This window comes from Manis pentadactyla, chromosome 6 (assembly GCF_030020395.1).
Source record: "Manis pentadactyla isolate mManPen7 chromosome 6, mManPen7.hap1, whole genome shotgun sequence".
NCBI lineage: Eukaryota > Metazoa > Chordata > Mammalia > Pholidota > Manidae > Manis > Manis pentadactyla.
In genome coordinates, this window is record NC_080024.1 from 121,466,007 (window position 1) to 121,489,853 (window position 23,847).

The following is a 23,847-nucleotide window of genomic DNA, read 5'->3' on the forward strand; positions in this document are numbered from 1 at the left end:
GACCCAAGACATGGGAGGGGCTGGGGCAGATGAGCTGTTTCCTGTCCTGTCAGGGTCTGGGAGGCCTCATCTGTGAGACAGACCATTCTCTGGTGGGAACAGTCTATGTGTGGACGCACCTGCACGCTGTCTGGAGCGTCATGGACATGTACAAATGTTATTTCCCATCCTGGAGTTCAGATCACACCACGCTCCTGGTTGCTCCAACCCCACACAGGCAGATCTCAGACACGACGTGAGGGGGAGGCTGGTGGGTACTGGGATGTTCTAGGAGGGCAGCTGCGACTCAGGCCACAGACCCTACCCCTTGGCAAAGGGAGGGCATGTGGCGTCCAAGGAGGAGGTCACAAATGACCTCACTGATATTAGGAATCCACATGGAGACCTTCACGGAGAACTGACAACCCCGCATAAAATGGGGGTACTTCATTTCTCCCTCTCAACAGAACACTCTAAGGTGAAAATGAAAAGAACAGGGTTAGTCAGAAAGACCTGCATTTCAGCCCTTGCTGGGTGACCTGGAAAAGTTATGAATCTCTCTGAATTTTCTTGGTAAAATGTGGTCAATGCTGCCTGTCCACCATTGGGAAGACTGGATGACATGTGGCATACAAAGGACCTAGCACATCATGATTGGTGCACATGGTGTGTGGGGGGTCATGGGGAAGACAGTGTAGCTCAGAGAAGACAAAAAGGGACTCTGTGGCATTACACTGATGGACAGTGACTGCAATGGGATATGGGGGGGGGAGCTCGATAATAAGGGTGAATGTAATAACCACATTGTTTTTCTTGTGAAACCTTCATAAGAGTGTATATCAATGATACCTTAAAAAAAACAAAAAAAAACAAAGGACGTAGCACAGTGCATGGCATATAGCAAGACCTCGGTGACAGTCTTCCATACTGTCATTGGGCTGGTGATCCCAGCAGTTGCTGGCAGCACGCCTCTCCTTTGCCACTTCCTTGGCCCGAGTGTAGATAAACTGCTCCAGATTAGCACTGACCAACAGAAGCATCATGGGAGTCAGAAGGATTAAATTTTTCTAGTAGGCTCATTAAAAAAGGTAAAAAGAAATGGGGAAATTCATTTTGATTTTAACCCAATATACCAAATAGAAAAATTGTTATGAGACATTTTATATCCTTTAATCGAAATAAAAATTCTTATGAAATATTTCACATCCTTTTTTTATTACTAAATCTTTGAAATAGGTATGTACTTATATTTATAGCACATGTGAATTTGAACCCACTTCACTTCAGTGCTCAATAGCCACGCGTGACTACAGACAGCACAGGTCTGGAAGGAGCTGGGCTGCCTTCCCGGTTCAGAGCTAAGTGGCCTGGATGTTGGTCCAAGTCTGGCCTGTGTTTAAGATGCAAGAACTCCCTTCCTAAGGATAACAACCTTTTCCCAATATTCTCCTGCCAAGGTTGAAGAGAACAGATAGGCAAATTATAAAAAAAAAACCCAAAATGTTTATTTTCCTTTATATCTATAGCAGATTATTGATAGCAATCATACAAAATCTTGCCTCTTTTGAAAGAAAGCAAACTATTTATTTGTACAAATAAAAAAAGACAACACTCTGGCTTTGGTGTGGGGCCAGCAAGGCCTAAGGTCATCAGGACCCAGACGGGACATATCCCAACCGATCATTTGGGTACCAGGGAGGCCTGGGGTAGCTGGAGATTCCCTGCCTGGGGGCCCGGGGCCCAGGAAAATGAGCGCTAAGGCGCCCTCAGTGATCTGGGCTAGCCCCTGATTTACAGACCTCTGGGCTCACTCAGCATTCAGAGTGGGGCATGGGACTTGGCCATGAAAGGTGGTGGTTAAGGCTTGCAGAGAAAAGCCCAAGAAGAGATGGCAGCTGAAGAAAACAGGATGTTATATGGAAGAAAAACCTCATCCTCTGCCTCATGTCAAGTAAGAAAAGGCCTGAGATTTTAAAAACAACGGGACTATGGAATGCAATTTAAAAAAAAATCAAACAAACAGAAACAAACAAACAAAATCCTTGCTAGAGATTCTTTTAAAAAAACATCTAAAACTTTGCAGTCAAAGTTTCTGAAGTCAGTCCCGCCGGAAACAGGGCTCAAGGCTTATAAACTGTGCATGGTTCTTTCCAGCCTGAGAATCTCCGTTTGCTTGAATAGCACGTGGAAACGCAGGCATAGCATGACATTTGGACAGATGCCACTTTCTGCAAATGGAGGAGAACTGCCCTCAAATGTACAGAGAGAGTTTTGTGGGAGCAGAAGAACAAGGAAAATGCTAAACTCAGATTTTTGTTTGGTCTTGCCTTTAGAAAATTCGATGCCTCAGATGAAAGACAAAAAGCAAATTGAAATTATATAAATATATATATGTAAAGGTCTAACTCTGAACATCTTCACCTTAAATGACAAGCAGAGAACAGGAAAAGACAAGGAAATGAATTTAAGTTACTCAAGTTCCAAACGTACTAGTCAATTCCTATCTGTTTCATTTTCTGTTGCTTTTTTCAACGAGTTGGAGAAAACCTGCAGAAAGAATGAGCACAGTCTGAGTTGACCTGATTCTTCACAGGATGAACAAGGCTTATTTTCCAGATGCTGAGGACAGTTCTCCCCCAGGGACACGAGTATCCAGCTTTGCAGGGCCTGGTTGCCTGCCTGGTGAGAACTCACTGGACTTCACTACCTTCTACACCTCAAAATGACCAACCCTGACACCTGCAGAGAAGTAAGGTATTCAAAACACCTACTAGGAGCAGAAATATTTGCAGTTAGATGTTGTTTTCTTAAACCTTCGTTGTGGATTCAGAATCAAATGACCATTTCAATGCAAATGCATTTCTTCTGACTCCTTAGAGGCGAGGTTTAGAGTTGCAACTCAATTTTGATCTGGACTGAAAAACAGACTTCAGTGTTCAATGATCTGAAACTTCTCTGAGATATCAGGGAATTAAATGGATCAAAAGCGTTGAGGAATATGAATATAAATATGTTTGTGCATACAGATGTGTTTGTGTTTGTCACTGCCCAGTGCTTATAAATGCTATTCCTTCTGATGACCACTTAGTACCAAGTTTATCTAATTGTGGGCAAAAAAGAGTGCAAAATTCAACACAACACAACACACAACCACAAAAAGACTTTGGCACTCACTCTGGAGTAATAGTGTCTTGCTGGCTTCTTACCTGTCCCAGAACTCCCACTCAGCCCCCCATCTCCATCCCAGCCCCCAGTGCAAGCCCCCACCAGGAATTTTCTCTGTGTTCATAAGAGGGTAAGTAGGGGCTCTAGATAAGTCAGCATGAGAACAAGGAAAGGATGTCCAGAAGAGCCTGCAAAGAGGTAAAAAACACAGAACAAAACAATGCAACAAAATACTTTGGGCAGCCCTGCAGTGTTAAGTGAAGGGCGTTTAATAAGAGACCCGCAGGTTGATCCAGGTGAGCGTCCCCATCCGCACACAGGGAGATCCTGCCTCTGTTTCTGCACAAGTGGGCGTGCGCGGTCAGCAGGACGTGAGGGAGCCCCTCCGCGTGAGAAGACACAGCACGGTGCATTCTCCGAGGCAGCTCAGAGACCCCCAGAAAGAGTCCTGAGGAGCGGTGAGGAGCCGACGCCCTGAGGAGCGGTGGTCTCCCTCCTTGCTTTCTTCTTTCTGACACACTCCACAGAAAGCTCCGAAGCCCAGGGGCCATGGGGAACGGCCTGTGGGCCTACTTGTTCTGCACGCCCATCGTCTTCAGGAGCCCCTCCGCTCTGAGAAAACCAGCAAGAGTTCACCAAGACCACCAAGCAGGAGGCTGCAAAAACACAGGAGGTCAGCTCTCTGCTCCCTGGAGCCCCGCGGCTGCAGACCACTGAGCTGCCGGACACCCACAGCCAGCAGGGCAAGGGACACCCTGTGGCCAGGACTCCCATCTCCAGGCCAGACTGCCTGGCTTTCAGGTCAGGCCCAGGAACTGCCCAGTCACCCCGAGTAAACCTACACTCTGCCCGGGGGGGAGGGAACTGGGCTACGAGGTGGGTTTTGATACCTTCCTTCAAGAAGAAGGTGTTGAGTCTGGCTTCTGCTGAGCAGGTAGAGGTTCAATGATGGAAAGATAGGAGGAGGGTTCCCCACAAAGCTGTCTGGTGCTTTCTTGCTAAGGAGGGTTGATGGGTATGAAATCATGCAGGTATCCCAGAGTCCTATCATCATTAAGGTGACCCTCTCTGAATCCTTATATTTCATTTAGACCAACAGAACATTGAAAGATGAAAATATAAATGGAGAATAATGAATTTCCAACCAGAGCAGAAAGAAACGTGGTCATGGATTTGAAAATGGAAAAGTAGAGGGAATGCTTCAGATTGAAGAAAAGAGGAGTTAATTTTTTTTTATTTGGGTAAAAAGAAATTTTAAAATTTATTTTGGTATCATTAATATATAGTTACATGAGCAACATTATGGTTACTAGATTCCCTCCATCAAGTCCCCCCCATATCCCCCATTACAGTCACTGTCCATCATCATAGTAAGATGTTACAGAATCACTACTTGTCTTCTTTGTGTTATACTGCCTTCCCCGTGCCCTCCCCCCCCACATTATGTGTGAGTTGAATATTTTAAATGCCTGAAATTTAATACATTCAAATTCTGTACATTTTCTATTTTAAACTTCTCAGTAGACATGCTAGTGTCTGTCTGAATCTGTCATTCATCCCAAAAAGCACTTCTGAGGCATGCGCTGGGCCCTCAATACAGGGTTATGATAGAGGGTCCCTGCCAATGGAATGCTCTTGTTCAAGGTGCCAATGGCCCTTACTTCTAGATTTTTCTTCCTTTCTTCTTCCACCTACCGTCCAACATCCTAATGTCCTATACTCGCATACACAAGGCACACATGTTCAGGCTATGGCACCTTTATATTTCTAACACATATTTGGGGTACCAAATATATGAAGCACACATAGGCCAGGCACATTATATCCTCCCAGTGAGAAATGTCACCTATGTGGGTGACTCCGACAAAAAGATAACATGTTCCAGTTATCCCTTTTAGCATAGAAACAAAGTGACTAAGTGTGAGACTATAAAAGCAAAAAACCAAGCTCCAGTTGTGGCACAGGTGTCTCTGAGTTACATATCCTGTGCATGTTATCCAACTTTAGTTTCCTCATCTGACCGTAGGAAATAATCATGACCTACCCCGGCCCGTGCTTGGCCTATAAATGACAAGCCATAAATATACTTATTCCCCAGTTGACTGCCTTCTCAGAGCAGCATCCCTTCCTCAGTGGCCCTCACACCTGGCCTCCAACCTCTGCTTGAAGACTTCTAGTGAGCAGTGCCTCCTGTGGTGCACGGCAAGCCAGTCCCACTGCTGAGCAGCTCTGGCCATGGGACAAAGCCAGTATCCATGAACATCTGGCCTGTGGAAGGCCTGGGCATGCGCTCCTCCCTCCAGGAGGAAGACCTTTCTCATACTGACCCAACAGCTACTTGCTACAACCCTGCCTGTGGGCCCGAGTTCTGCTTTCTAGAACAGCAGAGAACAAATGTCCACCACCCACCTGCCAACCTGAGAGAGCAGGAAATCCCCCGCACCACCAGCGTCTCTGCCTGTTGCTAATGGCCCCCGGCTGAGGGTACAGAGGTGCTGGTCGAGTAGCCAGTCACTGGGGGGCTGGGAGGATGTCACCCCACCCAGCTGACACCTGGGACAGGAAGGGGAGGGGTGAGAGGCGTGCCTAACAGCTAGCACTCCAGGGTGGGGTGTGCTCTCCCCCTTCTCACAGAAATACTCGAGTGACAGCAAGTCAATAAATTCTCGACTCGTAATAATGTAGCTGAACTCAGTGTCTATGTTATGAACCAAATAAATCCCTAAGGATGTTCCTAGGATCTGATCGTTTTTAGGATTGTTTCTGTGAGAAAATGGGGTCGAAGTCCCAAAAGACAACACGTCTGTGCTTGTCCCTGGTCTAGTTCAGGACCCAGCGCTGGAAGGTTCTGTTGTTGGATGAAGAGGTGACTGTGAAGGGGAAGCTGTGGTTTCCATACACAGGGCCCACCTCCAAAGACCTGGCTTTTCCTAAACACAGCTGCTGTTCCCTTCATCAGCCCTCGAAGGACACATACACCATCTTCTTAAACACCCAGGCAAGCGCGGAGCCACCGTAACCTGCGCGCACGCCCTGCACAGAGCTTTGGGTTTGGGGGGGTATTATTTCTGCAAATGTAAGTGGGGGCTCAATCACCCCCACAGCTTCCCTTAATCCTCCTTAATCACCAGGGTGAAGAACAGGGCATCGGCAGGCCTTCTGCCACCTCTACGCCCATAGCCTTAGAACAACGTTGAAGTGTAATAACCTGGCATCTCAGCCCTTCAGCTTAGCTGTTTCATGAAACACCAAAGCAGAGTAGGGAATGCTAAAAAAGCAAACAGCCCTTGGTTCAGTTTACAGTTAAGAGAGCCAGGGAGGTGAGCTTTGATGTTGTTTTCGGAACAGCAGGGAGTTGCTGACATAGGGTGCAGGAATTTAATAGCTTTACAACTATTTAAGTCAGAGCTTTCCTGGACTGTTTGCAAGTCTTATAATCCTCATCATTCCTGAAGTGAACAGACCTCATGTAACTCAGGCATAAACATCCGATTACGGAGCACACTCAGCCAGAAATATTCATCACTAGCTTCTCTTCCAAGCATTTATGTTCAGCATTTCTCCAGTCCTTCTCTTTTCTCCTATTGGGAGCCAAAGACTCTGTTCTCAACTTTACATTTGTTACGGTGGTTATTCAGTGAATTCCTACTCACTAGACAGAGGGCAACCTGACCCCTTTTCCCAGGACTGAGTACAGCACTCAGTGGATGATGGAATTCTTACACTTTGTTCCCCTTCTCCCATCATGCTCCAAACTTTTTCTCTCTCTTTTCCTCACCAAAACCTATCTGCCTAAGGTATCATTCCCTTGGGGACTTGCTGAATGACCATTCACAATCTGATAAATCACTGTATGTTGAGAGGTAATAAGCAATAGTTATTTAGAGAACCCTTCTCAGCATTTTAAAGAGGGGGGGTTCACATTTTTAATTCAAATGGAAAGTTAATAAATTTCAGTCACTGTGATCTTAAATGCATTCTAGGGTATGTTGGGGGAAGTTCTTTCTTCACCCCTAAATTCATTCTTCCTATAAACAGATGGGCACTCTCCATGCATTCCCCTAAAATTAAAGGCATAAGATGTCTTTACTCAAAGATGATGTAAGATCATTTCTGGAAGACTGTGGGTGTTGTGAGGTTTGTGCTAGGATCAAATTCAAGTGATCCTCCTGTGGGTAACCCATGGTTGACTGTAGGCTCAGTGAATGACTGGCAAAAACAAGAGGCCCATCACAGAATCCTAAGAACAAAGAGCTTGTGTTTTGATTAACCCTTTCTTTCCCGATACCTAAACTACCCTAGAGAGAAGAGTGACTCTCCCAGTCCAAACAGGATGGAAAGAAGAGGCACCCACAACTAATTCTCCTCCACAGGGGCACTCTCCCAGCTCAGAAAATTTTTCTTTGGTATGTACAGAATCTCCTTCACTGAAATTTTGGGATAGAGGGAATTCATATCAGTATATACCATAAAACTCTGGTAATTAAATGTTACTCTGGATATTTAAATTACTGAGTTTGCACTAGATTGTTTTTGTAATTAAAGACAAGACAGTTAGCTGGACAAGAGCAGTTGTTCTTACTTAAAGACTTTAAAAGTTGACCAACATGTGTACTTAGGTTTATAATTTTTCTTAGGTACAGTATTTAGAAGGCTGACCGCTCATTTCTTCAGCGAGCACTTTGCACCAGGTAGAGAAATGCAAAGAGGAGGGAAACGTGGTTCCTCTCCCAAAGGAGCTCACAGCCGGCAGGGAGACGGGGGTTCACATCCAGCTGTCACATCCAGGTGGTACGTGGTCCTGTGCACAGAGGGGGTGGAGGGGCTGCTGAGGACTTGACACCTGTGCTGACCCAAGTCTCCAGTTAGGAGATAAGCAACTTCCTTAAGATCATGCTGAAATTCCCAATGGCATTTTCTCCACTAACCACCACAAACCTTTAGATCTGTGATGCCAAACTGGGGCTATTTTGCCCCCAACAGGGCATTTGGCAATGCCTGCAGATGTTTTTGGCTGTTCTAACTGAGGGGATACTTCTGGCATCTAGAAGGTGGGGCTCAGGTTTACTGCTAAAAGTCCTACAGGGCACAGGATCATCTACCACAACAGAGAATTATCTGGCCCCAAAGTTACCAGTGCCGAGGGGGAGAAACCCTGCCTTAGATGGTGACCTAGTTTGTGCAGCTAAGCAGCTGCCCACCCAAGAAAGTGGGTAATGACATGTGCACACCTCTCCTAGATGGTGACTCCTGGGGTAATGGACCATCTGTGGCCTCAGAGCCCAGCAAGTACATTTTGGTGGTGAATGAACGAATGACGGAACATACAAGCCAGTGGATGCGAGGATGTCAGCTGATACAGGGCTGTCTGGTCAGAGGGGTGGAGGCTGTGTTGACTCGGGGAGCCTCTTTACACGTGGCCCAGCCTCTGCTCATTCCAACAGCTGCCGCCACGTGGAAGTACAGGCCCAATGTAACAGCTGGTCCACATTTTCAAAAGAATCTGGAAATCTGGTCTTTTATGGGGAAATCACCTGATTTCTAAATGTTAACTGAACTTTGAGAAGCCAAAAACAAGAGACAATAACTACACAGGCAAACCCGTTAGGTCCAAACAAAACAGGTCTGCAGGCCCTGCCCTTTGTGACTTCTGATCAGTCTAAGCTCCCACAGGGCAGAGCACAGCCCTGCCCCTGCCTGGGATCTGAGAACTAGTCACCAGTCACACTTGAACACACCCAGGGTATGGACAAGGCAGACCAGCTCTGTGCACAAGACCATCTGCACTAGTCTGACATCCTCTTCTGGTGGTTCACTCTGTGGTTGGAAAATTCTTTGAGGCTGAAAAACACCATCTTTCGGTCCAGAGGTCTCAAAAAGCAGGAAATTCCAAAGTCAAGGTTCCTTTTGCAATAATCACACATGCAGTTCCTTGGTTTGGGTTCACAAGCCTTTCCTTCCATTTAGTTCAGGGCTTCCCATCAAGTTCCCAGGATACGAGCAGCCTGGAGAGACTGTCTCTTGCAGACGGCTACAGGTGCGGATCGAACAGCCTCTGTAAGGCTGCTTACAGGCTGCCTGCACAGTGTTCCTCAGACCTAGCATTCCCTCCACCTGGACAGCATCTCACTCTTGCTCACACTCAGCTCAATACCTGGCCTCTTTTAGTTCATTCTGAAATTCAGTGCAAAGTATCACTGATGAAGGCTTATGCATAAGGAAGAAAAAATGCTGTCGAGAACTGAGACTGTCACTATGAAGGTCAAGCCCCCGAAATCTGGGAAGTCTCAAGAATGTACCAGAATATCTTGGCAGTTGGATTTTTGGGTGTCAGTCTGCCTTCCCAGAAGGACAGGTGCAGAGGGAGGAGGAGGAAACACAGGATTACCTCCCTGCCCCTCAGCCTGGCTCCAGTTCCAAATCGTCACGTCACCCCACTGGCACCTCGTGCTCCTCCATTTTTCCTGTCTCCCCAGGGCCAGAAGGGTCAAATCCTCTTAAACCAGAGCCGAGCCAAGTCTTTCCCTTCTGCATAAGGTCCAGCTTCCAGCCAGTCCCAAGGCCCTCCTAACACCTCGTCCTCTTCCCCAAGCTCACATTCACTGGGCATCCAGTCACTGTCCTATCCCAGAAATTATCTTTATGACTTCCTCTTCCCCTGAAAACTCCTTGAGACTGGACAATATCTCATACTTCTTCATGACTTTCACATACTTGGCATGCAGCAGTCACTGAATAAACATTTTTTGCTGACTGACAGAACCATATCTTTATAGTACTATAAATTTAAGACAATGAGATCTTTTCCCTAAAAATGTTCCGGGGATGTTCTTGTTCACCATGTCAGCCTCTGAACAAGAAACAGAGCTGTCTTGGCTTGGGTAATGCTCCTTCTTCAGCTGTCAGTCATCTCAATGCTCTTTACAGATGATAACACTGGTGAGAAAAGGTCCATTTAGACCGATTTCCCTTATACCTCTCACTGACAACCTGTTTCTACCCAGACTCTATCTACACTGCAGGCAAACCTTTGGTGTTTCCCCAATCAGTTCTAGGGAGGTACATGAAGGTTATGGGGTCTGAGACACACACAGACCTGGGTTTTAATCTTGGTCCAATCACCTAGCAGCTATTAAATCTTGAGGAGAACTGCTTCAGTATCTCTGAACCTCAGCCTCTTCACCTTTAAGTGGGAATAACCTGGAGGGTTCTTGTGAAAGTCAATGAGATAATATTAACGTAAAAAATGTATGACACAGTAGTTGCTCAATAAATGGTTAGTTATTATTATTAAAAGGAAGAAGAGGAGACACCAGAAGAGGAAGAACAGGGGGGTGTAGGAGTGTTCCTGAATTTTTCTTTTCTTGAGGCAGGAAATCCCTCCATCAGGGACTCCTCAGAGAGGTTGAAAATTCCTTTTACTGAACACTGTGAGCAGAAATGCTCATTTCTGTCAGTCTTGTATCGTTTAGAATTGGACCTGCCCTCAGGCAGCAGATGAACAACTATGGGCAAAACTTGTTTTATTGTGCTCCACAGATACTGTGTTTTTTACAAACTGAAGTTTTCAAAACCTTAGCAGAGGAAGTCACTGCAGATGTGGTGGAAATAGTAAGAGAATTGGAGTTAGAAGTGGAGCCTGGGAATGTGACTAAATTGCTGCATCTCATGATAAAACTTGAATGGATGGGGAGCTGCTTCTTATGGATGAGCAAAGACAGTGGTTCCTTGAGATGGAATCTACTCCTGGTGAAGATGCTGTGAGGACTGTTGAAATGACAACAAAGAATCTAGAATATTCCACAAACTTAGTTGATAAAGCAGTGGCACAGTTTGAGAGGGTTGACTCCAATTCTCAAAGAAGTTCTACTGTGGGTAAAATGCTATCAAACAGCATTGCGTGCTACAGAAAAATAGTTCACTAAAGGAAGGGTGAACCAACACGGCAGACTTCATTGTTGTCTAATGTAAACAATCTGCCACAGCCACCCCAGCCTTCAGCAACCACCCCTCCAGTCAGCAGCCATTGACATCGAGGCAGGACCCTCCACCAGCAGAAGGATTATGACTCGCTGAAAGCTCAAATGAGGCTCGGGATTTACTAGCAATAAAGTATATTTTAATTAAGGTATGTACATTGCTTTTTTGCATATCAGTCTATTGCATACTTAATAGACTGCAGTATAGTGTACACATAACTTTCATATGCACTGGGACAGGACACCAAAAAATTCATTTGATGTGCATGTTTGATATTCACCTTACTGCAGTGTTCTGGAACCCAACTCCCAGTATTGCTGAGGTCTGCCTGTAGAGACTCCACAGGGACAGCAGTTTTTCACTTTTATCCAAGAACGGTTCCTGGCACATGTTAGGCCCTCAGTAAATATCTGTTTATTGAACAAACCCCCTTGCAGCTCAAGGCCACACGAAATGGCAAACTCATTTCTTGTCATCATAGTATTGCACAAAGCCTGATTCTTCTCACATTTATCCTGCAGGAATATCCTGCAGGATAATCATTTAAAAGTGATGCTGTTGCCTCTGTGGCTAGCACAGCACCAGGGAATTAGTCACAAGCGGTCCTGGGAGAGCGTCTGCCATACATACAGCCGGGCACCAGCGTCTGCCCCACCAGCCAGCACTGTGGCCTTCAGTCAAACAGGTCACAGTTCTGCAGGTCCAACATGCAAACAAATGCAAAAAGGGTGAGGGGAAGCAGCTCTTAGGATTACTCTGATCCCAAGCATGAGAGCAACTACCGATGTTCTCAAACTATGTTTTGTTTGAGCAAAGCTAAATAAAACTGCTCCCCGAGCATACCAAGCACACTCCCACTTCACGGCCTTTGCTTTTCTTTCCATAATACTGGTAAAGAAGTGTGAAAACCTATCCTAAAACTTGTGTGCACTTCAATTTTGGAATGCCATTCCAGGTGGTGGTAGAGGGGGTGGGGCAGAAAGCTGCCCAGCCGTGTATCTGGAATGGAAATATGCATTATCTTAAGGTGTGTCAGGCTTGCTTTTCCTTTTAAACCACAGTTAGGAGACTATTAAGTAGCAACAACAAAAATGAATTCTTCTCTCCGATGTGCTGCATCAGTGACTCAGGCCAGGCTGCAGGCAGCCGGTCCCAGGGAAGGAAAGCTGCGTGTCAGCAGGCACTCAGCGGGAACTAAACTATTCCTGGTGACAAGAGACTCACCTTGCTTGGCAAGCACCACTCAAGGTGGTTTCGTTTTGCAGACAACAGAGCCCACCTCACTTGGAATATGCACCCCTGGCCAAACGCTAAACCAAACTTGTGACTTCTGATGAAGGGCAAGAGCGGGGGCAGAGGGTAACAGACAGACCTTTATGTTTTACTTGATTTATTTCTCTACTGTTTTAAATGCCTTACAAAGAGCATATATTATTATACAGTTTAAAAATAAGTGTATAGTCCCCAAATGAAGCATGCCCACTGGTAAGGGGAGCAGCAGCAGTTTTAACAGTTTAAACTCACCCTCGCTCCTCATCTCACCTTCACACCTCTGCACATGGCTATCCGGACCCTTGCTAACGATCACATCAATGGGTTTGAAAAGTAATCTGGAGTAGATCAAGGTCTTAGCTTGCTCAGCTTTCCAATGGGCAGAGTCTGTGCAGGGTTCAGGGACAGATCTCTACAGCCTACCTTCACACAGCAGCCAGAGGAATGTGCTTTTAACACAGCAGCATGTGGCTCTCTGCTCAAAATCCTCTAATTGCTTCCCTGTCACTCAGGGTAAAGCTAAGCCCCTACAATGGTCAGCTGCCAACTACCTCTCCAGCCTCATCTCCTACAGCTGCTCTCCCCTGAGTCAGCCTGCTCTAGTCTCACTACTCCTCGAGCATACCAAGCACACTCCCACTTTAGGGCCTTTGCACGTGCTGTTTGCCCTGACATCCCCATGGCTCACTCTCTCACTCCCTCAGGTCCCTGCTTAACTATGGTAGGAGAGGCAGTGCTGTCTTTAAGTAAGCGGGTGACTGTGTTCTAAACAAGGGTGGTTTGGAGTTTGTCTAAGAGAAAATGAATCGAAGGATAAAAGAAAGACCTCCATACAATTATATATATAGTGGCTCGTATAAAAATATGTGTTTATATATATTTGTACATTTATAAATTAGTGGTTCCCCAACAGGGGTTACTCTTGTGTGGGTGAGTAGCTCTGGTGAGGTTCTGTTTCTCGATCTAGAGGCTGGTTATAGTAGGCGTGGTACATTCAATTTGTGAAAATTCACTAGGTTACATGATACATGCACTCTTCTGAGTGTATATTTGTATGTCAATAAAATACATACCCAGAACACACACTCTTTCCTCAACATTTCAGAACAAAAATTAGTATCCTGATGAAACCCAAACAATGAATTAGATTTTCTCTCTCTATGCAAAACACTTACCACCCCATGGCCGCACTGGTCAGGATCGCATCAAACAGCAATACTGATAAACCTGCTGTGAGCACCTGCAGAAATAATTTCAACAAAAGGTCGTCTGAGCAGCAAGACTTCGGTAACCTTCTCCAGTCATTTTTCACGAGCTTAGCTCGTGTTAGTCCACGTCCCCGACATTAGCCATTTCTTCTTGTCCTTTGCCCCACACACTTTCTAGTCCCCTGCATGTAGTGCTGCCTCTGAGCAAAGCATTTGGTGTTTGGTGTGCAAAATGCTAAATCCTAGTCTATTTTGGAGGTGAGAATCTTCAAAGAAGCCTTTAACTTCCAAGCTCTTTAACAGAGGAGGCACACCGCCAGCATTTCAGCATCTCTCTCCAGGGCAGAGGCACAGTAAGAACCCTCTTTTCTGCCTTGCCTCAGCTGTGCACAAATACTCCCCAAAGGCACCTGAGCTCATTAACCTGTTCCCAGATCTTGCAGATAAAATCTTAGCCACGAACCTGCCTTTGCCTGCAGCACCATCTCTCCCCCTGGCCTCGTGCCCCATCCTTCTGGCCCATGATCCACATTCTAAGAAACCAGGTGCTTCCTGGGAGAGGGAACATTTAAATCCTTAATTAATTATTTGCAAATAGCTAGAAGCCAAAGGAGAGGGAAGAGGTTAGCCCAACATCTCTCAGAGCTAGAAATTACAGGAAAGTCCCTGCAATGGAATGGCAGTAACAGGACTCAGACCCCCGTGGTGCCTCTAGAAAGTTGGCACAAAGAGTGTGCACGGACCAAAGACCCAGCTTTGCCAACACCTGGAACATCTCCTAAGGAAAGGTGTTTTTTTCCCAGAATTCTATCTTCTGTATTGCCAAACAGCTTCCATTAGGAAGGTCAACTAAGGACTTGCTTTCTCGCAATGAGAAGTGAGAAGCAGGCCATACTGGATGGGTCACTCAGGCTGGACACCCTCGGAAATGTCAACTCCTGTCTCACTCAAGGGGAAGTCATATGCTATCTTGGAGGGCTCTTCAGGTCCCCAAACTGGGAATAAGGCAGCAGGCATATGGTCAGAAGGAAGGGAGTATGTTTAATGCATCTCATCTTCATTCACTTACTATCTCAAAAAGAAGTCTGGAAATATAACCCAAGAAATTTTGGTATAGAACTTTGTGAGGTTTCAGAACCTTTGTAGTTTATGCATTTGAGGTCACTTTCTGTTTGCTTCTCTTCGTTGAGTTTCAGCAAAAACCTTAATAACAAGAAAGATCTATGTTGTCTTCAGGAGTAAAAATGAGGTGGAAACCGGGTCAGAGAGACCATTGCAAAGCAGAACTCAAAAGACAAGGGGAAAGAGATTTTGAAAAGTGCTGAATGGCGGGTTTTATCTTAAAGAGCATGATGTGGGGCACCTGTTCTTCCATCTCTCCCCACCCACCTTTCTGTTGTTTAACATTTTATTTAGGACGTATACCTCTCTGGTCCTAAATGAAGTGGGCCTAAAATTCTACGGCCTTGCAAGGCAATCATCTGGTTTGGGAACAAGGTTATACTAACCATGTAAGTCCATTCAGCATCTTCCCTGCTTATTTTCCTGAATAGATGAAGACGATGTTTAGTGTGGAAGCAAACCCTGACTTGAACGCCTCTGGACCTGGAGATTCTAGTTGGGGGTGGCCTTTGGAGGCCACTGTCCTAATGAGGTCTTTTTCTCCTTGACATAAGTCTGTCATTTTCACTTTTTCCAAAAATGTATTTCATCAGGGCTTTCCAACTCATTGCCATTATCTGTTTGGAGAAATATGATTTTATCTCATTTGTGGTTGTTTTTATTACCTCTTCTTTTATTCTTACTTTTAATGCCATTGTCTCTTCCTACTTTTGCCTTCCTTAGATTTAACCAAGTTAATCTTGATCGTACCTCTTTTTCAACTTCTTGGGCATTTCCTGGGATGTTGCCAGTGGAGATGTATTTCTTGGAATTGCTGAAAGAGGCCCCATTCTGCTGACGGGTTCAGCGACGTTGGCAGCCGGGCGTAACAGAACATCTCACTAAATGTATGAAGGGCCCAACCAGGTCTCCTAATTCTTCACCATCATCTTCATCTCTTTTGCCCTTTTTTACCAGCTCTTCTCGGCCTTCTTTGATCAGCTTCAATCCTTACACTGAGTGCCTCTTTCATAGGACTTGCAGTCCAGCCTGGGAAGCCGCCCCTCCCACGTGTCCTGCAAGCCTGGGACTTGTGCCTCTGCTCCTCTGTGAGCATCTTCTGGTTTGGAGAAATCCTGTCTGCGATGAGACAAATGACTGGCCTACTTATTCCTATTAATTGCACCTCTGCCAAGAAAAACACATCTTAAAACTTTCAAACTAGCCCTTACTTGAATGTAAGGTTGGCTTAGTACCCACCCTGGTGCCTTTGCCCCTGTCTGCTTCCTGGAAATGTCTGTCCAGTCTCTTACCTTACCTCTCAATGAGCAAATGCTCTGTGTACTGAGACACTCACAGAAATGCCACAACTAGGTTTGTCTTTATTTCTGTGGAGTTGTCTGTACTACAAGGCTATTGTGTGGAGTTAATGGGCCACTTTCTAATCAACTCAGAAGAAACCATCAGACTTCCCCTCTTTCTTTTACTTCCATCACCAGCCCTAGTGGTCAGCAACCTTTCGGAGGCATTTTCTCTCTCAGACACACACAGCCACCCAAGTTCTACCATTTCATAAAAGTCACTGCACAGGGAGGGGTGAGCAGCCACTGACACGCTTTGCCAAGGGCAGACACTGGGCTGCTGGCCAGCCCATCTCACCCACTAAGTGTCTCGCACCCACATGTCAGCCTCACCACATGTGTTGTTCAAATTCATGCCTCAGCAAAGTGCCAGATTTCTAAATGCCATGGGCCGCCAGGGCTGCTCAAGAACACTTGAAGTGTGAATGATGCATCTCCTTGTGCTAAGAGTCCACTCCACTTCAAAGGCCACTGAGGAACAAGCACAAGCCAGGAGTGGCTGAGTGGGCAGGTCTGGGTACAGGATGTCCCATGTGTAGTCACCCAGGGGCAGAATGCAAGAGGTGGAAGGGACTCCCTAGATCACAGGTGGGGAGACTGTGACCCAGAGATGGTGTGTGACTGGTTTGGGGGCCTGGAGACTTAACAGCAGTGAGGAGAACCAAGGCCCTGAGCCTTCCCTTACAGCCAGAAACTCAAGAAAGGGCCTACCTGGGCTCCATACAACTTTTTTGAAAAAAAGAAGCCACTGAAAGCAGGGACTTGAACAGGTATTTGCAAACCCATGTTGATAGCAGTATTACTCACAATAGCCAAACTTTAGAAGGAACCCAAGTACCCACTGATGAATGAATGTATAAGCAGATGTGGTATATCCATTCAATGGAATATTATCCAGCCTCAGAAAGGGAGGAAATTCTGACATACCCTACACCATGGAGGGCCCCTGAAGATGTCATGCTAAGTGAAATGAGCCAGTCACAGGACAAATATGATTTCCCTTCTATGAGGTACCTAGAGTAGTCAAACTCATAGAGTCAAACTTAGAGCAAAATGAGGTTATCAGGGCCAGAAGGGACAAGGAGTTCATGTTTCATGGGAACAGAGTTTGAGTTTGGTATGATGAAAAAGCTCTAGAGCTGACTATCAGTAAAAGCATAAACTTTCTTAGAAAAAGTCTTTAAAGTGGCTAAAATCTGCTCATAAAAAAAAGACTTCAAATTACTCTTGGGACTTGCCATCCAAGAGACATAAGTAGCAGTCGCTACTATCAAGCGCTGTTCTTGTTTTCAAGAAGCATTTTTATATACACAGAATTTTCCCCAGGCAAGAGAGTCCTGCGATCTGAGGAATGTCCCGTTTGCACACTCAGAGCTGAGCAACACACACCAGGACTGCCACAGACGGACGGTGCCGACAGCAGAGCTCAGCACTGCAAGCTCCCGGGCCTTGTCAACGGATGTCACAAACTCTGTGTAACTGAAACAGCTTTTGGTGTTTAAAGCATCTCAGGTTTGTTTTTTAAACATTCACTCCTATCCTAAGACAAATGCTCTGTTTAAGGGAAAATAAAGGGGAGTGGTTTTAGAGGGATCCTGCCAGTCAGTCATGTATTTGAGGGAGAATCGGATTCAGGTGTGTTGTTTGTTATTGTTTTGTTGTTCTTTAAATACACATGATGAAGAAAAAAAGTGACTGATTACAGCCTGCAGACAAGGTGCTTCACTGCAGCGACCTCAGTCACAGACAGGCACCTCCCACGTACACTAGTTGTTTTTAAAACCCAGTTTCATACCATCATCTTTCCTTTGCTCACCAAACTCTCTCTGCCTGGAATAATTTCACAGGCTTCCCCACACAATTCCTGTTCACCTTTTCCAAATCCATTTCTAGAAAACTTTTCCTGAACCTGGCCCCCATCCAGATATCTGGGCAGATGAGGTGCCTGTTTCAGTGGCTTCCATGACCCCTTCCGCTGCACATGCCAAACTACTGAAGTGTGTGGTGCCCTCAGCCAGCAAGTGTGCTATTCATCTTTGTTTATGTTCGAGGCCTGGTAACACAGACCCACATATTCTAAGTGCCTGGGACATTTTATGGAAATTCACCAGATCCTAGAGCTGGCAACAGAACACAAAGGTCACAATATTGTTTATTTTTCAATCACTTTTCACATATTAGTTGAAACCCAGACTTGAGACCCACAGGGAAACTGCTCCTCATCTCTGTCTCTTTGACCCATTACCTCCATGGAGCTAGAAAGAGCTCCACAGAGAGGATCTGAGTCTGGCTCTCTCTGGTTCCAAGTCCAAAACTGTTGGGAGAGATTCTAATTGGCTCCTGGACCAATGGACTGTGTGGCCTGAGAGGCAGAGTAATGTAAGAACATGGAAGCTCACTCTTGAACTTCATGGCTGGAATGGAGGAAGGAACATTTCTCTGGAGGAAGATAGAAAAAATGCTGGGCAGATGGAACAACAGATGTTTTCTATACCCTTGCATCAATATTGCCTAGGAGCCTGTAGCAAATGCAGACTCTCAGGCCCCACCCCAGACCTCCTGAATCTATGATGGGCACAGACCACCAGGTGATATGAATGCATGTTACATACATAGTGAGGAGTTCTGCTCTGTTTCTACAGTATTGCCTCAAGAACTACTCTGTCCGGCTGGTGTGTGGCTTCTCAGCGCATCACCGAGAAAGGGCAGCCTCTAGCTCTCTCACAGGGCTGGAGGCATATGCTACACTGTCCTGCAGTCCAGCTGTGTCACAGACTCACAGATGAATATCACCAACATGGCCCTTCTTTTAGGTTAATAAATAAACCTAATAAATATTTATAATCTGAGATTTTCTCCTAGGACACAAGGAACTATACCAAGTCCACCAGACAGAAACCATAGCCAAGCTTGAGAACCTATTTGGAGTTTTAAAAATATTTAATTAACCCTTACTACCTTATTACCAACCATATGATTTATTACCATGATCAGTGTAATTATTAATGATAGATAACTCATGCTAAACTCTGGCTGTGGCTATTAATGGTATTTGGTATCATGTTATTGAAATATACAGTAAGTCATTAATTTTGTTAGGTATCAGGAAAACAATATTTACCAAAAGTACAAGGGGACTGAGAACACAGATGAGGAACAAAAAGCGATTAGCATCACGTGAAGGAAGGATTCATTTTAAATCCCTGGGCTTAAAAGGGTGACTTTTAACAAACTCCTAAATTTTACAGAAGAATAAATAATAGAACAAAATCAGAAAAAAAAAAGTGACATGAATATCTAGTACATGGAAGGTAAGAGAAGAAAATAAGAAAAATTTAAAAGGGGGGAAAAAAAGTCCCAGACATCAGGCTCTGCAGTGCCACACATATGGGCTCATGTGCTCCTCCTCCCAATATCCTGCAGAGAAGGGTGCTTAGTCACATTTTAGAGAGGAAGAAACTGAAGGTCCTAGGTTAAATATCTTGCTCAAAGCACACAGTCACAAGGGGAGTGTGGGGACTAAAACCCAGATCCCTGATTCCTGTACCCACCCTGCTTTCTAACTCCAAGCGAACCCTCAGCGGTGGCTTAGCTTAACCCTGGAGATGTCAGCTTGAGTGAGGAGTTCTCAACCTTGACTGCACAAGAATCTCCTGAGGAGTTAAAAACAAGCAAACTAAAGTCCTCTACTCTGTCAATCAAATTGGAGTATCTCATGAGGCCAGGTATCAGCAATTTTTAGATGCCCTTAGTAAATCACATATGAAGGAAGGTTGAATCCTTAATTACTGATGCATTATCAATTTGAGTCAAAGTGTCCATACAACTGCCGAAACTCACAGAACCAATTTATAACACTGATGAACAGGCCAGAACCTGGTAAATGAGACACCATCCTTACTCTCACAGTTGTCACCATCATCACCATGGGCATCACTTATTGCCCCATTTTATATTCTCACCAGCAGTGTATCATGGTTCCAGTTTATTCACATCCTTGTTCTAATTTGTCTTTTTTACTACCGCCATCCTAGTGGGTGTGAAGTTGTATCTCATTGTGGTTTTGATTTTCACTTCCCTAACAGTCAGTGATGTTGAGCATCTTTTCATAGGTTTATTGGCTATTTGTTTATCTTCTTTGGAGAACTGTCTATTCAGCTTCTTTGCCCATTTTAAAATTGAGTTATTTGTCCTTTTACTATTGAGTTATGAGTTATTTTTATATACTCTAGATACAAGTCCCTTATCAGATATGTGGTTGTCTATGGGTTGTCTTTTCACCTTCTTAATGGTGTCCTTTGAGCACAAAAGTTTGTAATTTTGATGAAGTCCAATTTATCTAGTTTTCCTTTTGTTGCTTGTGCTTTTAGTATTGTGGCCACATTTTAAGTAGCAAGGAACTCTATCACTATTCCATCTAACACCTTAACTAACACTGTACATGTATCATACTGTTTTAGCATAGTTCCCTTTTTATTAAGCAATTCATTCATTCTATTGTCAAACATTTATATTCTACTTTAGAACAGAATCTTTCTACCCAAAGGGGTACTACTTTACTTGATTTATAGGGAGCTTCCATTGTGATTTTAGGAAAGAAGCCAATATCATACTATGTGAAATAAATCCAAGGTTTACTGATTCAACAGAAATCTGAGGATTAGAGCAAATAAACACATATTTAATGAAAGAGTCTAGAAAAACCTCATGTAGTAATTTTCCAGATGGATTCATAGTAATTTTGAAGAGATTGGTAACCAGTTCTTTAAACTAGGAATAAAGGAATGGAGTACTGATACCTAATTTTTCCCTAAATTTCAGCATTTTAAAGATGTCATTCCATTGTCGACTGGTATTCATAGTTGCAATTGAAAAGTCATTTATTCCTTTTATTTAAGGTAATGTCTTTTTTCTCTGATTTTAAGATTTTCCTCTTAATCTTTGGTTTTCAGCAGTTTGACTAGGATAACCTAAGTATGGTTTTCTTTGTATTTTTTGTTTGGGGTTTGATAAGCTTCTTGAAGTTGGGGTTGATGTCTTTCAGCAAAATTCTCAGTCATGATTTCTTCAATTATTGCTGTCCAATTTCTCTCCTTAGCTTCTAGAACTCCAATTATACATATATTAGACTTTTAAACAATTTCTCCCATGATTCTTATGCTTTGTTCTATTCTTTCTATTCTTTTTAACTCTTTACTAATGCTTCACTAATCCTACTACAATACTGTGTCCACCAGTTTGCCCTTAGACACCCAATAAGTATCAAATTCACATACATTTTTTTCAGTTTAATAATAACTATTTCTTTTTTACAAATTCCAATTTTGCATTGAAATTACCCCATCATTTAATTCAACTTTTCCTCTATTTTTAAAAACATATTATTCACAGTCATTTTTAAGTTTATCACTAGATCCAACATCTGGATCATTTGGAGTTCTGCTCCTATTATTTTTTCCCGTTGATCATCAGTAACATTTTCCTGCTCCTTCACATATCTATAACTTTGTATATTGGACATTGTATATAAAATAACTGCAGAGGCTCCAGATGACAGCTTATACCCAGAAGTGTTGTGGTTTTCCTCTAATGATGGGCTCAATCCAGTCAGGTGATTTGTTCGAGGGCTCAACCACTCAATCCAAATTGAGTGAATCAGAAATGGGCTGCAGCTCTAGTCAGACTCAGTTCACTATTTTATCTAGTCCTTCAGTTATGGCCCTCCCAGACTTGTGTTTAAGAGGTTGCTGGATCTCTTGTCTCCTCATCCCTGAAAGTTCTGCTTTCAGAAATTATGACCTTCACTTTTTAGCTTCCTATCCCACATATGTCCAAAATCTGAGAACTGTCTTTAGGGGAAGACTAATTGTATAGTTGCTGTAGGCTCCTCCTTCTAGTAGGATTTTGTCTCCTAAGCACCCAAGACTAGAAGAGTTTTCACTTTGCTTTTCTGGGCCAGACTGAAGCCTCCTGAACTGCTCCTCCAGAACTTGGCAGATGTCTAACAGCAATACTAGACTTGCCTTTGGTGCTTCTCTAATTTCCAATCAAGCCAGTTCCACATGACTGCCAAAAGCTCTACTAGTTTCTCTTTCCCATAGAATATTTCCTCTTCTTGGAGCAAGCCAGATCCTTAGCCCACACCCAGAGTCAGCAGATATCCTCCCTCTCTCCCCACCTCCATGAAGAAAATAGCCTGTGTTACTCAGTATACCTCAAAAGGGTTTTCGTTCCCTGGAAATTTAATTTAGTTCTCATTGCTTTCACAGATCAATCTCTGATTTCTTTAAAACTATATATTTTTGTAATTTACTTGTTTCTCCTCCTAATTGTTTCAGTTGAATGTTGGCTTGTCACAGTCTACAACATTCTACTCTGAAGTCAAATGTTACCCTTTATATAAGATAAGAAAGCTAAGACTGAGAGAGATAATAACCCACTGGTTTTCACACCAGGCTTGGCTGACCACTATTTCCCTGGATCCACCTTGGATGTCACGGTGAGGGAAGGTGGGTAGGCTTTGTTTGATTATTTTCTGGACATCTTCCTGATCAATGCCAATCTTATTCACTCATCACTGCAATTTTAATTAGCTTTTTAAGAAATCATGGACTAGGATCTTGTAATACAAGCCTGGGGCAATAAGACTTTCTCAAGGGCACAATCTCTTTCTCTTCAGACACAGACTTTCAGATTTGATGCAACTGACGGTGATTAGTAAAGCATGCTGGAGGTCAGAAGAATATTCAGTTTCTTCCCTTCATGATTCTCTCTCCCCAAGGGAGAGGAAACTCTTCTGCTTTCTATCCTTTCACTCCCTTCCAAGTTCACTCTGATGGGAAGAATTATTCACCTGATTTTACATTTATGGAGAATCATTACACTAGTTAGTGGGATTCTAGTGCTTTAAAGGCAAGAATCCAGATTCCACATTTCTTTCTTTCTCTTTGTGAATTCTTGCAATAAAATTCTCTTGACTTGTCTCTCTCTGTTGAGGGTGGTAGTGGAGGATGGGGAGGAAAACCATGCCTCCTACAGGGAGCAGAAAGTCTTAAGTTTCTAAACTAAGGTTGAGCTTTTCACCTCGACTTTCTTTCCCATTTGCCTAGTACTCCTTGTCCATATGTTCCTTGCCTACTATTCCTTAGTCCTGGGAGGAGAAATGGGGAGTAGAATTCAAGTACCAAAACTCTGAACTATGTATTAAAAACATGCTGAACTAAAAAGACATGTGTGTCTTTCTCAGAAAAACTAAAAATAGAAATACCATTTAATGCAGTAATTCTACTTCTAGGATTTACCTGAAGAAAACAAAACCCCTGATTCAAAAAGATATATGCACCCTATGATTATCACTGTGCTATTTGCAATAGCCAAGAACTGGAAGCAACAAAAATGTCCATCCATTAGATGAGTAGATAAAGAAAAAGTATATATATATATATATATACACACACACACACACACACACACACACACAATGGAATATTATTCAGCCATAAAAAAAATAAAAGAAATCCTGCCATTTGCAACAACATGAGCAGATCTAGAGGGTATTATGCTCAGTGAAATAAGTCAGGCAGAGAGAAACAAATACCATATGATTTCACTTATTTGTGGAATATAAAAACAAAGAAAAACAGAAGGAACAAAACAGCAATAGACTCATAGACACTGAGAAATGACTAGTGGTTACCAAGGGGGAGGGGTTGGGGCAAGTGGTAGGGGAAGAGTGAGGACAATAAAGGGGCACAATAACTCTCAATCACAATATAAGCTGG

The 23,847-nt window shown here is 43.9% G+C and overlaps 1 protein-coding gene across 9 annotated transcripts in view; it reads right to left on the reverse strand.

The window, feature by feature from the left end:
- Positions 1-1,465: 1,465 nt before the first annotated feature.
- The window catches only part of TMEM241 (transmembrane protein 241), a 108,207-nt gene continuing 85,825 nt past the window's right edge, over positions 1,466-23,847 (reverse strand). For 7 of the 9 annotated variants that reach the window (XM_036905763.2, XM_057504086.1, XM_036905759.2 and 4 more), the window contains 2 exons: positions 13,572-13,636; positions 1,466-3,800 (listed from right to left, as the gene is read on the reverse strand). In XM_036905763.2, the coding sequence (XP_036761658.2) occupies positions 3,740-3,800; positions 13,572-13,636 (126 nt within the window). In that variant the 3' untranslated portion in view covers positions 1,466-3,739. Of the gene's footprint in view, positions 3,801-4,034; positions 4,220-13,571; positions 13,637-23,847 lie in introns of all 9 variants that reach the window. The other 2 variants (XR_008998318.1, XM_057504085.1) reach the window with 2 other exon arrangements.